General features: G+C 36.9%; 1 protein-coding gene across 3 annotated transcripts in view; it reads right to left on the bottom strand.

Annotated features, from left to right (window-relative positions):
* Nucleotides 1–14781, bottom strand: part of Uck (Uridine-cytidine kinase) — a 144714-nt gene that overhangs the window by 89590 nt on the left and 40343 nt on the right. For all 3 annotated transcript variants that reach the window (XM_081764255.1, XM_081764253.1, XM_081764254.1), the window contains exons 3-4: nt 10893–10989; nt 3929–4074 (exon numbers count right to left, since the gene is read on the bottom strand). In XM_081764255.1, the coding sequence (XP_081620381.1) occupies nt 3929–4074; nt 10893–10989 (243 nt within the window). The remainder of the gene's footprint in view (nt 1–3928; nt 4075–10892; nt 10990–14781) is intronic.

Raw genomic sequence — 14781 nt, 5'->3', positions numbered from 1 at the left:
TCTAACCTTATAACACGAAGTAGTTGTACTTCAATCAAATAGCTTCAGTGTGTATTGACGCCTGTCTATAACTTCTAAAAGTTGTCATTGATATCAATAGCAAAATGGCAACAGCAGATACACTTCCTGTCAACCTTACACTCTTTACAGATTTTTGTATTGAAATTCCACAAAACTGACAGAATTACAAGTACCTCGAAATTCATTCCATTGTTCACTCACAGGAAAGATACGCCAGTTATCATACCTTTTAAAAGAATCCGAGTTAGTTTTGAACTAGCTAAAGAGTGAATTACAGTTGTCAGGAATTTCATTCCAATACTCACACGAGGGACAAGAGATTAAAATAAAAATCATCAAATATCTGCCAGCGTTAGGTCTAGAAAACTGAAATTTTGTATGTACAAGTGTTCTCTTAAAATATTTCAAGTTACTCACCCACTGAAAAGATGTTCTCCATACAATTTTTCTTCCGAAACTTCGAGTGTTACAATGAACACACATCCTCGGAGGCACACAGAAATTTTATCGGCACTTATGATCACTTGCTTTTCCCATTATACTGTTCCTTTGTTGTTTTACTACGTACAACATTATATAAAATATATCCTGAAATTAACCCACTAATCTTAATACTATATTTTTATTTATTTATTTTTTATAAAATGATATTTCGGGTTTCTTCAGCAGATGAATATTTATTAATTCAGAATGTAGTTTTTATCACTCAGCAGGCAACTTGTACGACGTGGTTTTGTGAAATTCGACTATTAAAAGGGAAGGGGAGTGAGTTTAAAAAAGTTCTTCACAATTATTATTACGGTGTAGCAATAGGTAGACCTAAACGTTCTCTATGAGTATTCTGGACACTACAAGATTGTGCGGAGTACTCAATGGGATGATACTATTTCTACAAAACCAACGGTTACCACCACACACTAAAATAAGAGTGTGTGAGATGTGAATGTCCGATACGCAAGCGCGCGAAGATCACTTCATCTCGGCGATTAGGACGCGCCCGTAATAGTCCATTGTTATCGATGTACAGTCCGCAGCAAAAAACCTGCAACATGAGCATGTAAGTTTATTGTGAAACGACGAAGTCTTTTGTTCCAAAATAAATGTGCAGCGGAGGACGCCGAGGTTTCTCCTGGCGTGATTCGTGCCACTTAGACGTTATGGTGATTCCCTGCGCTGTTAGGCGTAGTTTCACAATAAACTTACATGCTTATGTTGCAGGTTTTTTGCTGCGGACTGTACAATTACCAATTTTGTTTGTTAGTTTTGTTAATTATATCACCTATGTTCTGGTCTTTATTAACTGCAAAGATTTGAGTTTCTACGAAACGAAGAGCAAATTTTATGTACTGTGGAAGAAGAAATGTAATAATACACATCAACAAATTTATGTTCGAAAGTTTACCAAAATAGCAAAGTTTGTTTGCCTATATTTGATATTCTTCGGGCAATTAAGTAAAAGTGTATTAAACTGAGTCAAACACAATAACAATTATAGTAAAACTCTGTTTAAGTTAATATCATTAATCTATAGACTGTAGAAATTTAGGTTTTGTGGTAATACAGTTGATAAAATGTTTAACTAAATCGTAAAGTTCTTTCAATTGTGTTTAATGGCGCTAAAGGTGTGTATGTTGATTTTCTGCATTAAGGAAAAACTATCATCAATACTACCTATTGCTGCGAACTGTCGGGCAAGGTTATAGACCTACCAGTGCGATAGACGCAGAATTTCGACCCACGTTCTTGTCATTTCGTGATAAAGCAAGACCCTACATTACAAGCGAAAATTTGAAGGACTGTACTAGAAAGCTTACGAACATGTCCCTTACAGAACTGATTTGTTACCATGTGACTATCATTCTTTGATTCCCTCTAGAAAGGCCTACGTGTGGAAATGTTTCAGTTATTACACGCGTACGTTTCAGCGGTAACTTTTCTCCCTTTATCAGTGCGAATTCGTGAAATAAATAAAACGTTATTTGAAGAACTACATTACTCTTGACCTTCCTTAACCAAGTGTTATTTGTGTTCTTTGCTGTAACCTTTGCTGCTTTTACGTCATTTGTAAAACTCTTCTTTACCCATTACTTTTTTTTTTCTTTTACCGAGGAGTGTTACGTATGATCCTGGATTGAATTCTTTTTTCTACCTTCATGTTACCTATAAACTTTTCACCTCTGCTTATATAATGTAGGTTTAATGTAACAATGCCCTTAAGTGTCCATTACCCTTCATTTCTGTAGGGGGTGCGGTGGCTCAGTGGTAGAGCGTTCACCTCCGGTGCTTGGGGTCTCTGGTTCGATCCCAGCTAGCGCCGTGTGGACTTTGTGGTGGACAAACACCGTGCTCGTGGGTTTTCTCGGGGTTCTCCCGTTTCCTCCCACTTTATTCATTCTACCATTTCATTCATTTCTCATCATCACCGTCTCCTTTAGCCTAACCGGCATAACCGTGGGACGTAAAGCTTAAAGATTTCATTTCATTTTCATTTGTGTATTTCCTCCACCCCAATTTCCGACATTCATGTTAAAAGACATGTCAGTAAACTATAAATCTGTAATTACAAAATCTCAACTCTTTCACTACGCAGTGTTAAGTAATTACTCATCGGAGTACAGTCTCCAGGTAATACAAGAAAACAGCAAAGATTACAAGCAAAGCTGGAAACTGAACTTCAGAACTAAAGGGACAGTCTAATCGGGCTACTTCACGAATCCAAGTCCAGGGAGGAGGGGGGCACAAACAAACCGTCCTGGGTGACCGCCTAAGGTTGCTCCTGTGTCCAAATATTCTTATGATTCTAATCATTTTTCCTTCTTGTTTTTTTTTCTTGAACTTCTTTTACTAAGTCCCTACCCATTTCCACTGCTAATTATAAGCCAGGAATATAAATACGCCTTGGTAAAAGAAAGAATTAGTAGAGAAGAGTTGACAAAGGGAGCAAAAATTACAGCATGCAACACAAATAGCACCCTACGGTTAAGGAAGGGCAACAGTAACGTAGTTCAAGTAACAACTTTTCAAACGAATTTCAACCGATGAAGGAGAAAAAATTACCGCTGAAATGCATACGTAAGATAAATTCAATCTGGATGCTTTGCTAAATACTGAACTTTTATTAGTAGTTATGTATCCTCCATGTTCATTGGGTACGCTTGTGGGTGTATTTCATCAAGGCAGTGTGTGGGTTTATTATAAAACACAAATCTGACGAAAGACAAAAATTTCAACTTGCTAAGATACATTTACAGAAGAGTACCAAACAATAATTTGATATTGGAAACCAAACCATATAAACGATGGACTTCGCTGCCTATTATCAATGGATTAATTAAGTAATTTTGTCATTTCCACTTTTAATGAAAGTGTAAGATACCTAAAATCACATTTTCAGCCCCAAACAATAAGTCTGCTAGGGAAAGAAAGCACAGGCCGGTTTTAGTTTCACTCTATTTTCATGTAAATACGTTTCTTTACTTATCTTTGATCCATTTGTTCTTTAATGTTACTTCTTTCAGAAATTGAAACAAAAATTGTAACTTCCATATGTATAGCACATCTCCTTGGAACCCACTAGAAATGATGATACCGGAAGAACGAGTAGAAGTAAGTCGTGCATAACCCATCCATAAGTTGAAAAACAATTCATACAACATACAAATACATCTATGCTTTCAGTAGTTTATTCTGAATTGGTTAATACATCACTACGACACAGCAAGTTTAAACAGACATCTGCATGAAATGTTTTTTAAAATCAATCTTTGGTCTGGATATTACCTTTTTTTAACGGCTTTCCTTTCATACTAATTTCACTTCAGCTAAATTAGTTAAAGTGAAACAGAAGAAAATTATCAGTATACATGTAACTAAAAAAGACAGGGTAGAATTATTACTTTAAAATTACCTCTTCGTGCCAATCTCGTGTCTGAATCTGTATCAACAAACAACTTCATGTGGAATAAATCTCGGACATCCGAGAAAAAGAATACTAAAATTCCTTCAAATAATACTACATCAGCAGGGTAAATAGTTATGAACTCATTATCACTCCTGGAATAGAAAGTTCAATAAAATTATGTAGTTTGTAACATGTAACTATTTTCAATTTGATAATCTTATGAGTTAAGGTTAAGGGTTACATGACATTATATAGGCAAAAATATAAGCTAAAATATATTTAGGCATTAAAAGTAATACATTAACAGCGTAAATAAATTATACAGCTGCAAAGGAACTAAGATATTTCAAAATCCTATTTATATATTCTAAAAAACGATAAACAGTTCTGCATAAATTCTTTATAGTTAAGCTGACAAATGGAATAGGTTGTTAGATATTAAGTATGAAATATTTTTGGAGTGAATCTACGCAAAGAGAAGAAAGAAACAAAGAACAAATTATTCGCACAAAATTTTACAAGATTCTTACTACTACATAGGATTAGAACTCCAGTCGGAAGTCTGGTAAAATATTAATTAAAAGGTGACGGAACTGAATACTAGCGTAGTGAGTTGTAACAATCCTGACAAAATTGATTTCGCATAGGCATCTACTTTGGTAACCTCTTCTTCGGAATTTATCAAACTATGCACCTGGTTACTAGATTATAGCCTACATAGAAAATGTAGGTTATATATACCTGTGAAATTTCCTCGCAACAAACTTATCACAAACTGCACCCTTTGGGACTACAGGCAAGGAAAATAGCGACAACAATCTATTTTAATTTCAAGCAACGAATACATCAACAGCAAGTATCAAGGCAGTCGCGTCCAAACAAATATGTGATATAAAACATTTCTTATTCATATTTTTAAAGAAAAGGGACTGACTGAGGACTGAGGAAACTATTCCTAGAAACAGGTCTGCGCCTACCACTCATTTCATAAGGACTCCTGAAATTTTAAAATTACTTGCGAATATTTTGACGTAAAAATTTTTAGGAATAACATTTCCCTGTATTAAGATTTAATTATCTTTATGCATTACTAGCTGAAATACCCAATCTTCGCAGAGTCAGATAAAATAACTATGTAAACGAACTGAACAACGAAAGGAATAAAATATCGGTCATTTTCTACTACTTTTACATATCCCGATAAACGCTCCGAGACCCTTTGGTTCGAATTTTGAAGAAGAAAGAAAGAAAAAAAAACCCTCTGGCCCCCAGCCGATGGGGGTTGTATTGAAGTAAACGGCTGTGGGAGTATCACCATTTATCTCAGCGACCGCGAAAACTTTGGATTTAACGCTAATATCGGTTGGTCGCTATTTTGGATTGTTTTTACGTCTTGGTAACCCCTTCCCCCGCAGATGACCTCCGGCTCGCATACAATAGTAGCTGAATTTGAGTCATCGCTAATGGGAGTGTCACCATTGATCTCAGCAACCGCTAAAACTATGAATTTGACACTAATATTGGCCATTTTGGATTATTTTTACGTATCTCGGTATCCCCCTTCTTCCGGCGACCTCCGGCCCACAGCCGAATGGAGTGAATTTGAAAGTTAATGCGATCGGAGTTTCACCATTGATCTCAGCGACCGCGAAATCTATGAATTTGACAGCAATATATGTCATTTTCTACTACTTTTACATGTCCCGGTAAACGCCCCCCCCCCCTGAGACACCCCTGGTTCGAATTTTGATTTAAAAAAAAAAACTCTTCGTCTTGGTCTGGGGCCTGGACCAAGTTATCCGTGACCAAAATTTGGTAACTCTCGATCCATCGTATGGACCCTAAGCCACAGACAGAAAGACACTTAAACAAACTCTTTATTTTATTTAAATTAGATTACTTTCGAGCGCCGATGGAAGGAAGTATGGTATTGTGAAAAATTGGAAATCAAAATTTTAAGTTTCATAATCTTACATGTATTTATAAGAAAGAAAAAGTGATTCGTCCCGATATAAATATGTCCATTCGTCTAGAATAAAAGCAACAGATTGGGTGAGTTATATTGCAAAAGTCTTTATGCACCCGTCAATATGTAAAATGCAGTAACGAATCTGCCATAAAATACAAAGAATACAAATATAATGATAAAAGCATAAGGGTACAATTAGTAACACAGTGGGATATTAATCGTCTTTTGCTGGGGCTACACGGCAAGGGTTAAGAAAGGTTGAAGTTAGTATGATGAAAGAGAAGGCCTAAGACATGTATGGATTGCTACTTGAATCTGAAACTAAGAACGGAGTTAGTGACAACAGAAAGGGAAAAACATACAAGAAAGTGAGAAATGGAGAAATGAGTAAATACTACCACAATCCCAATGCGGGAAGTACAAAAAAGTAACGAAGAAACAACTTGAGAGATCGTTCGGTGATAATCTCCGAAAAGTTTTGGTAAATCTGCCGCTACGGCAAACTCAGCTCGAAATGTAAAACACTTTGTCTAGCTCTATACGCTACACAAAATGGTGGATCTTCGCCACGAAGTAGAAATCCATGTGTTAAGTATGTATGTCCGATGCGAAGTCGAGTTCGTTCCTTCTGTCGAGATCTTGAACTGGTGATCGAGACACCAAGTGCACGTTTGAGTACATGTAATTTGTTGCAGACAGCCTGGTCCCATTCGAGCTACCAGCGCTGATGGAACCGGGCAGTGAATAGCGAATGCAGGTCCGCTTGGTATGGGAAGGAATATTCATCGGCATCAATTTTTGCAGCACGGTCTGCCTCTCCATTACAAGCCATGCCAACATGACACTGAACTCAGCAGATTTACACATCACATTCCTGTGCTAATAACTTATGACCTAATTAATATGAGGATTTGTTGGGAGAAGGAATGTTCACACATCAAGGACTAAGAGAAGTTTGAAAGTCACAAAAATTAAGGTCTTGTGTATATGACGTGCAGATAGAACATGGTTTGTAAAGTTGCAACCAGCGCGGCAGTGAATGCTGAAGAAAATGCGTGAAATTTAAAGTGCTAAAAAGGCGTTTTTTAAAAAAGACATCCGCCAGAATCAGCATCTCTGAAACCTTCGATTTAAAAAAAAAAAAAAGTAAAGTCTTCAAACTGATGTAAAGGGAGTGGAATTCTTGTCGAAATTCGTGAGGACTGCTGCTTAGCTTTTTTGCATTGTGTCATTGTGTCAGATGGAGAGAAAGAGATGGGCGAAGTATCTTTCATAGGGGTGTACGTAAAAAGCTTAACAGGCATAAAGGAGGAACTTCGCAGGCACGTCATCTAAAAGTTACAGAACACGAATTCGAAAATGCCTGACAGCGTTGGGTCGTGTCCGATAACGTTGGTAGTGCTCTCCAGCTTTCAATGTAAAAGATTACGGATGGTGAGGCATGGATTTTAGATTGGAAAAATTGCTGAGCATCAGCCAGCCGATGACGCTGCTGAGTTAATGGCGGCTTCGTTCGCTCCAATATACGTAGTAAGTCTGACGAATCCAAAAACCATACACCCATAGTCCAACTTCGAGCGGATCAGGCTAAAATACAGTGGGTAGAAGGGTAATGCAATCACCGTCGGAACAACGCTTTCAAAATATTAAGTGACAATAGACAGCGATATTGTATTTGAACAGTCTAATACAGCTGGCGATCAAACTGAAGGCACACAATTCGGATGTCAACAAAAGACAAGCATGTATGGCCTAGATAAAGATCTGAATGATATGCGCAGTTGCGTACGCGAAAAAAGTGAACAGAGTCCTGTCAATGGAGAAAAGAAATCCAACGGTCGTTGCCCAGTGCAGAAGTCTCTTCGGAGTGGGTTACAATTGTCTAGCTGCAACACGAAGATCAGAAAAGCAGCAATAGATAGCCAAGTCCTCCAAATATAACTTTCCATGAACAGGAGCCAGTAGCTGTGTCATAAAATCATTCACCGCCGCAACAAAGAGTAACACTGAAGACACTACCTTGTGGGAGTTCGAGCGCCATTTTCTTGCAACAAGCAGTAAAAGCGACTGTACCTTCTTAATGTTCCGTAAGATTTCCTCACAAATCGACAACGCCATTTATGAATCATACTATACATTAGGACTACGTAGCCGGAGCTAAATCTTGATCAAAGATTGTTGAATAAAAAGTTGGAATTATATCAAGTTATTTATCACCACAGAAAGTTAACTATGGTAGTTTTGATTATACACAAAATTTTTCACACTTACCAGAAAACATTTTAACAATTTTTCATACATAATATTCTAGTATTGTAATTAGTAACAAAATTAAAGGCGAGTTGATTCTGTATATACATGTGCAGGAAAACAATTGTAATACTCTCAACAGTTTTCGAGTGTATTTTATATTGTTGTAGTGACTGAAAAAATTATTAGTCGAACAATGGTAAATATATATATATATATATATATATATATATATATATATATATATATATACTATTCATATTAATAATTTTGTTCATATTTCATTATTAAAAAAATCCACAAGTGTCAGTTTACTTGTGGGTGTAAGTTTCGTACGATAATTTTGTTTGTACTTATAAATATATGAGTAGTAACTGCAGCGTAACATGATTTAGTTCAAGGAACTGGAGCAAGAAAGTTTAGTGTGAGACTCGTATTTTTTACTTGCATTAAAACTAGTTGTCTGAAATGTACTTTACAGAAGTGTTAATTTTTCCGATGTAGATTAGTTTCAATTTTATATACAGAATCACCCCTCAGTTACTCTATATTCCCCATATTACAGAAATGCAAAAGAAAGGATAAAATATGGTGCTTCAGGAAACAGACTGACTAGTGAATTGTAAACAGGCCCCTCCACGGGGGACGAGGGTGGACCCCCTAAAATTTTCACAGTAGGCTTGGAAATGAACTATAATATGATGATGAACTATAATATGGCTGGGTCGCCCCCCCTCCCCCACCTACATTTTTGGGCTGGCTACCGGCCTGATTGTAAACATAGAAGAAGCCGTACTTTCATTAAGCACACCTCCAATATGGTCCTTTGTGGTCAGCTTTCTACCCTTTGGAAAATAATTATGCTCCCTTCTACAATTGTAAATGTATTCTTGAGTACTCACATTCTTAAACTCTTTGATACTAAAGATTGAAACAGCTTTTCCACAGCAAGAGAAAATATTCTGGTGGATGTGAGTAAGCAGCGCATCGGTTTCAAAGCTATTATCTTGGTTTTCTGGATCACAGTTCACCGTCTCAAAATCAATTAAGTTCCCCAAAAGGCCTCTCGATAAGGTTATTAGAAATTCTGTACCTCATGAGAATCGAATCATGGACCACGTGTATTAATAACTCGGAAACATTGACTGCTTACGTATAACTTTGTTCATATATACGCAATATGCCGGAAAAGTAACGGAACTTTGTTTCTTTACAGATAACCACTAGCTCTATCTATTGAAGCAACATATCATCGGAAAGCTGAATAACTGCTCAACAAATGAGACCACAATCATGAGAACAGAATAACGGAGTGTCAAGTTATGGCAAGAAAAGTATCTGGTGTCACTTCGTGACAAAAACACGATGGGGCAAAGAGCCAATATTTACACAAACATTGGAAATTATGAAGCAAGTATATGGTGATGAGTGCTTATCTCGTACAAGTGTGTTCCAGTGGTATACGCAATTTCAGGACGGTCGTGAGTTCTTGGAAGACGACCCAAAGCCAGGCAGATCGAAAAATAAAAATCGCGAGGGGTTTTTACGATTCCAAAGGTTATTATACTTCGGGAATGCGTTCCACAGGGACAAACTGTTAATGGTGAATATTATCTGGGTTTTATGGAGAGTTTGTGGAAGCGAATCATTCGCGTAAGGCCCGAGTATCGAGCGCCAGACAGTTAGTCTTTATTGAACGACAATACACCATGTTACAAAACCGTAGCAGTTCGTATATTTTTTTTTTTTTGGCTAAAATCAAATGTCTGCTTCCACATCCTCCGTATTCGCCTGATTTATCACCATAAGACTATTTCCTATTGCCGAAACTAAAATTGGCCATGAAACACATTTTATGACAATGTTACACACATCCAGTTTGCCGTGAGGAGATTCATTGACGCGATTCCGAAAAAGGACATTAAAAACTCTATGCTAGCATTGGCTGAACGTACCCAGCAGTGTACTGATGTGAAAGGCATTTATTTTGAATAAAAAGAACTACGTTAGTAAAATACCTAATTCGTTTTGTTAATTTAAAAAGTTCTGTTATTTTTCCGATATACTGTGCACTTGCGAAAGTCACAGAATACCTGTAGAGCTGCGGCTATGGACGAAGGATATTATCTTTAATAATAATAAAAATAATGTGTGTGTATGTCTGTTATCACATTTTCACATAAAAAGGAGTCACCTTGAGACACCAAATTTTGTATATAAATCTTTACCAGATCTAATAGCATACGAAGTCAGTCTTGCAATTTTCCGCTCGGATGGATTTGGGAAGGGCTTTAAAATGTATTCACATTTTTGACAGTTTGTATAAACACCTCGTATGCTTGAAACCAGGATTGTATATTTGTTATGCGGGCTTATATAACAGGGTAATACTGATGGTTGTGGCGACATTTCTTCAAGGACAGACTTCTTCCTCTTTTTATTCACAATCTGGATTAAAATCTAGCAACGATGGATGCTTACAACTAGTTTAAAATGGAACCCATTATCATGTAAAATGAGAATTCTCGAATTATTTCACAAGAATAATCTCATATCAAACTAACAATCTTTAACCTCTCACACTTCCGTGATGTGAACTAATAGGCTATTGCTACTGTGAATAAAATGTACTGGCTATTGAAACACTTAGCAAAACCATCTCGATAGATCTATTTCACTTATTAACAACGACTGATATAAATTCCGCATTTCCCATTTCATGCACCGATGTCGATACTGATTAAAACTTACCTGGAATTTGTCCTGTAATCATATACAGGAACTTCACATTTTTTACCACTTAAAATGTCTTGCAAAGTCTTCTTGATTAGCTCATCATCAAATGCATCTGCAATTATCGTACAAAGAAATAAATAACAACTTACTTTGAAATTTATTCAATTGTATACCTTTAAAAAAAATACAAATAGCCTTTACAAAATATTTTCTCCATATCACATTACAATACGAACTCTTCTGTAATGGATTTAAAAGATTAGTCCATTCTTGTCTTATTTGCTGGACTCTGGTAGCTATATTGAACAAAATATAGGTTTAAAAAATTAAGAGAAAACAACAGTTCTATTTGTCTTAAGAAAAAAAATAACACTGTTCCTTGGGATAACAGGGTCCGCAAACCACAATATCTATGATTTTAATTATTTTTAATACAATTGAAAACTGACAAATCACAAAGCTCTTCCATTGAACCTCAATTACGGTTAAAAGTCAAGCATATGATATTCCGCCGAATTTTTATTACCTACTTATATCTGAAGATAATATCAATGAAACAATCTACAAATTACACTCATTTGTTTACTGCTGTAAACTTTCGGAGATTTGCCTCACCGGAATCGAACGCAGAATTACATATACACAAATCACGCATATTATTTTAACAATATGGTCGTGGCTGAAAAATGTTACTAGTTACGAAAGGGCACAGAAATATTGGCGATGCTAAACAATCTATATTATAAAATTGAAAGTGACTACGTTTACGACTCTTAATCTCTCGAACCGACCGACCGATCTCAATCAAGTTTTTGACGTAGATGTGGTTCTGACCTGGGAGTGTTTTTAGCTATTCACTTTGACAGCAGTTAGGGGAGGGAGGCGGGGAATTATAAAAAATAAATAAAACTCTTGAACCAAACAACCAATCTCGATCAAATTTTCAACATGGATGAGGTTCATGCCTGGGATGTCTTCTATCATTTCATTTTGATGGAGCAATGTAGGGGAGGGGGAGATATACTAAAATCAATATATATAAAAATGACTACGTTCGTAAGTCAATTATTCTTGAGCCACTCGATCGAAATCAATCAAATTTTCAACATAGATGAGGTTCGAACCTGGGAGTTTTCTATCATTTCATTTTGAGGTAGATCTTAGGGGCGGAAGAGGGGAATTATATGAAAATGACTATAACTTAACTCTTGAACCACCCGACCGATCTCGATCAAACTTTCTACATAGATAAGGTTCGGGCCTGGAATTTTTTTGTCATTTCACTTTTACGGTGCAACTTAGGGGAGGGGGGAGATATAGGTTAAAAAAAATAAAAGTGAATGTCTTTGTGACTTCATCACGCTTAAACCACCCTACCGATCTTAACCAAATTTTCAACATAGATAAGATTCGGACCTGGGGTGGTTTTTACCATATCACTTTTATGGTAGAACTTAGGGGAGGGGGAGGAGGGGATAGATCTGAAAAATAAATAAAACTTAATAACTCTTGAACCTCCCGACCGATCTCGATCAAATTTTCAACAAAGATGAGGTTCGGGCCTGGAAAGTTTTATTTTATATATATATATATATATATATATATATATATATATATATATATATATATATATATATATATTCACTTTGACGGTAGAAACTAGGGGAGGGGGAAGATGGGGATATTTATATATAAAAATAAATAAAACTAAATTCTTGAACCACCCAACCGATCTAGATCAAATCTTCGACATAGATAACGTTCGGACCAGGGATAAGTTTTGTCATTTAACTTTGACGATGCAACGTAGGGGAGGGGGACTTAGGTAAAAAATAAAAATGAAAGTGACTGTTTTTGTGACTTCATCACTCTTGAACCACTCGTCCCATCTCGATCAAATTTTCAACATAAATGAGGTTTGGGCCTGGGATGGTATTTATCTATTCCCTTTGATGATAGAACTCAGGGGAAGGTGAGGGGGAGATGTATGTAAAAAATGAAAATGACTGTCTTTGACTTCATTATTCTTGAACCAAATGATCAATCTCGATCAAATTTTTAACATAGATGGAATTCGGGTCTGGGATGTTTTTTTTATTTCACTTTGACGGTAGAATTTAGGGGAGGGGGTAAGAGGGGGATATATATATATATATATATATATATATATATATATATATATATATATATATATATATATATATATATATATATAAACTAAATAAGTCTTGAACCACTGGACCAATATCGAACAAATTTACAACCTGTATAAAGTTGAAACCTGAGATGTTTTTCGTCATAACACTTTGACGTTGTATTTGGTCTAGGAATTAATTCGTGCGGTTGGTACGCACACATTGAAGCTGTAGTACAAACACAAAATACATAAATACCTTAAGAAAAATATTGTCCATCGCTAGCCACCACTTTCGCCCATCTGTCAGGCAATGTACGGATTCCGTGGCGAAAGAAGTCCTCATCCTTGGAAGCGATCCAGTCAGAGACCCATGTTTCGATATCTTCTGAAGAAGTAAACCGCTGTCCAATCAAATCGTTGTTCATGCAATCGAACAAGTAGTAGTCCGAAGGAGCAACGTCTGGTGAATACGGCGGGTGGGGTAAAACTTCCCATCCGACATTTTCTAAATAGGTTTTGACCGGTTTTGCGACATGTGGGCGAGCGTTATCATGTTGAACAATAAGTTTATCATGTCTGTTCTCCCATTCTGGTCGTGTTCTGGCCAGAGCTTGCTTCAAACGCATTAATTGTCGTCGATAACGTTCTCCATTCATAGTTTCACCCGGTTGCAGCAGCTCATAGTACACCACACCTTTCATATCCCACCATATGCATAGCATAACCTTTGCACAGTGAATATCTCGTTTTGGTTGTGATGGACCTGCTTCACCTGGTTTCACCCAGGCCTTTTTTCGTTTAGGGTTCTCGTAATGGATCCACTTCTCATCACCCGTAATAATTCGATGCAGAAACCCCTTTCTGCTCTGTCGTTGAAGCAGCAATTCGCAAATGGTTTTTCGTCTTTCAACGTCTCTGTCTTTCAATTCATGTGGAACCCAATGTGACATCTTTTGAATCATTCCCATGGCTTTCAAGCGTTTGGAGACTGTTGTTTGATCAACGCCTAATGCTGCTGCAAGTTGTTCCTGCGTTTGACACGAATCCTGCTCGAGCAATGCTGTCAATTCTTCGTCTTGAAATTTTTTTTGGCTGTCCAGCTCGCTCTTGGTCTGCCAAGCCGAAATCACCACTTCTAAACCGTGCAAACCACTTCTGACACGTTCGCTCAGCTAGAGCATGGTCACCATACACTTCCACCAAAATACGAGGACTTTCAGTCGCACTTTTCTGCATGTTAAAGTAATGCAGCAGGACACCCCGCAAAAACACTTTATCAGGCACAAATTGCGCCATGTTCACTTAACTACAAACTGGTGTTGTTGACGCTTTAATCCACTGCCCTATACTACGAACGATACGCGATGACAGGGGTTTGCAACACATGTGTGGATACACGGAACTGTGGGACGCTCCGTTCGTTGCGCCATCTCTTGTCCACCCGCACGAATTAATTCCTAGACCAAATAACTTGAAGGTGGGGGACTGGAGAGACATTTTAAAACTGATAGGAAATTACCAATATTAGTGTCGAATCCATAGTTTTCGGGGTCGCTGAGATTAACAATCCCACTTCCGATACCGTGCCCCGCAAATGGGGAAAGGAGGGGGTTATATAAAAATCATAGAAAATACCGATATGAAAGAGCGCTTTAGTAATAGTAAAAAGTGACTAACGGAACATATTACTATTTTTTTTCTTAATTTAACCCAGCGAAGCGGGTAATTGATGCTAGTACAAAATAATAATAATAATAATAATAATAA

This window comes from Thermobia domestica, chromosome 7 (genome assembly GCF_964235325.1).
Source record: "Thermobia domestica chromosome 7, izTheDome1.hap1.1, whole genome shotgun sequence".
Lineage (NCBI taxonomy): Eukaryota > Metazoa > Arthropoda > Insecta > Zygentoma > Lepismatidae > Thermobia > Thermobia domestica.
Note: the sequence above shows the minus strand (reverse complement) of the source record. Positions and strands in the feature narration are given on the sequence as shown.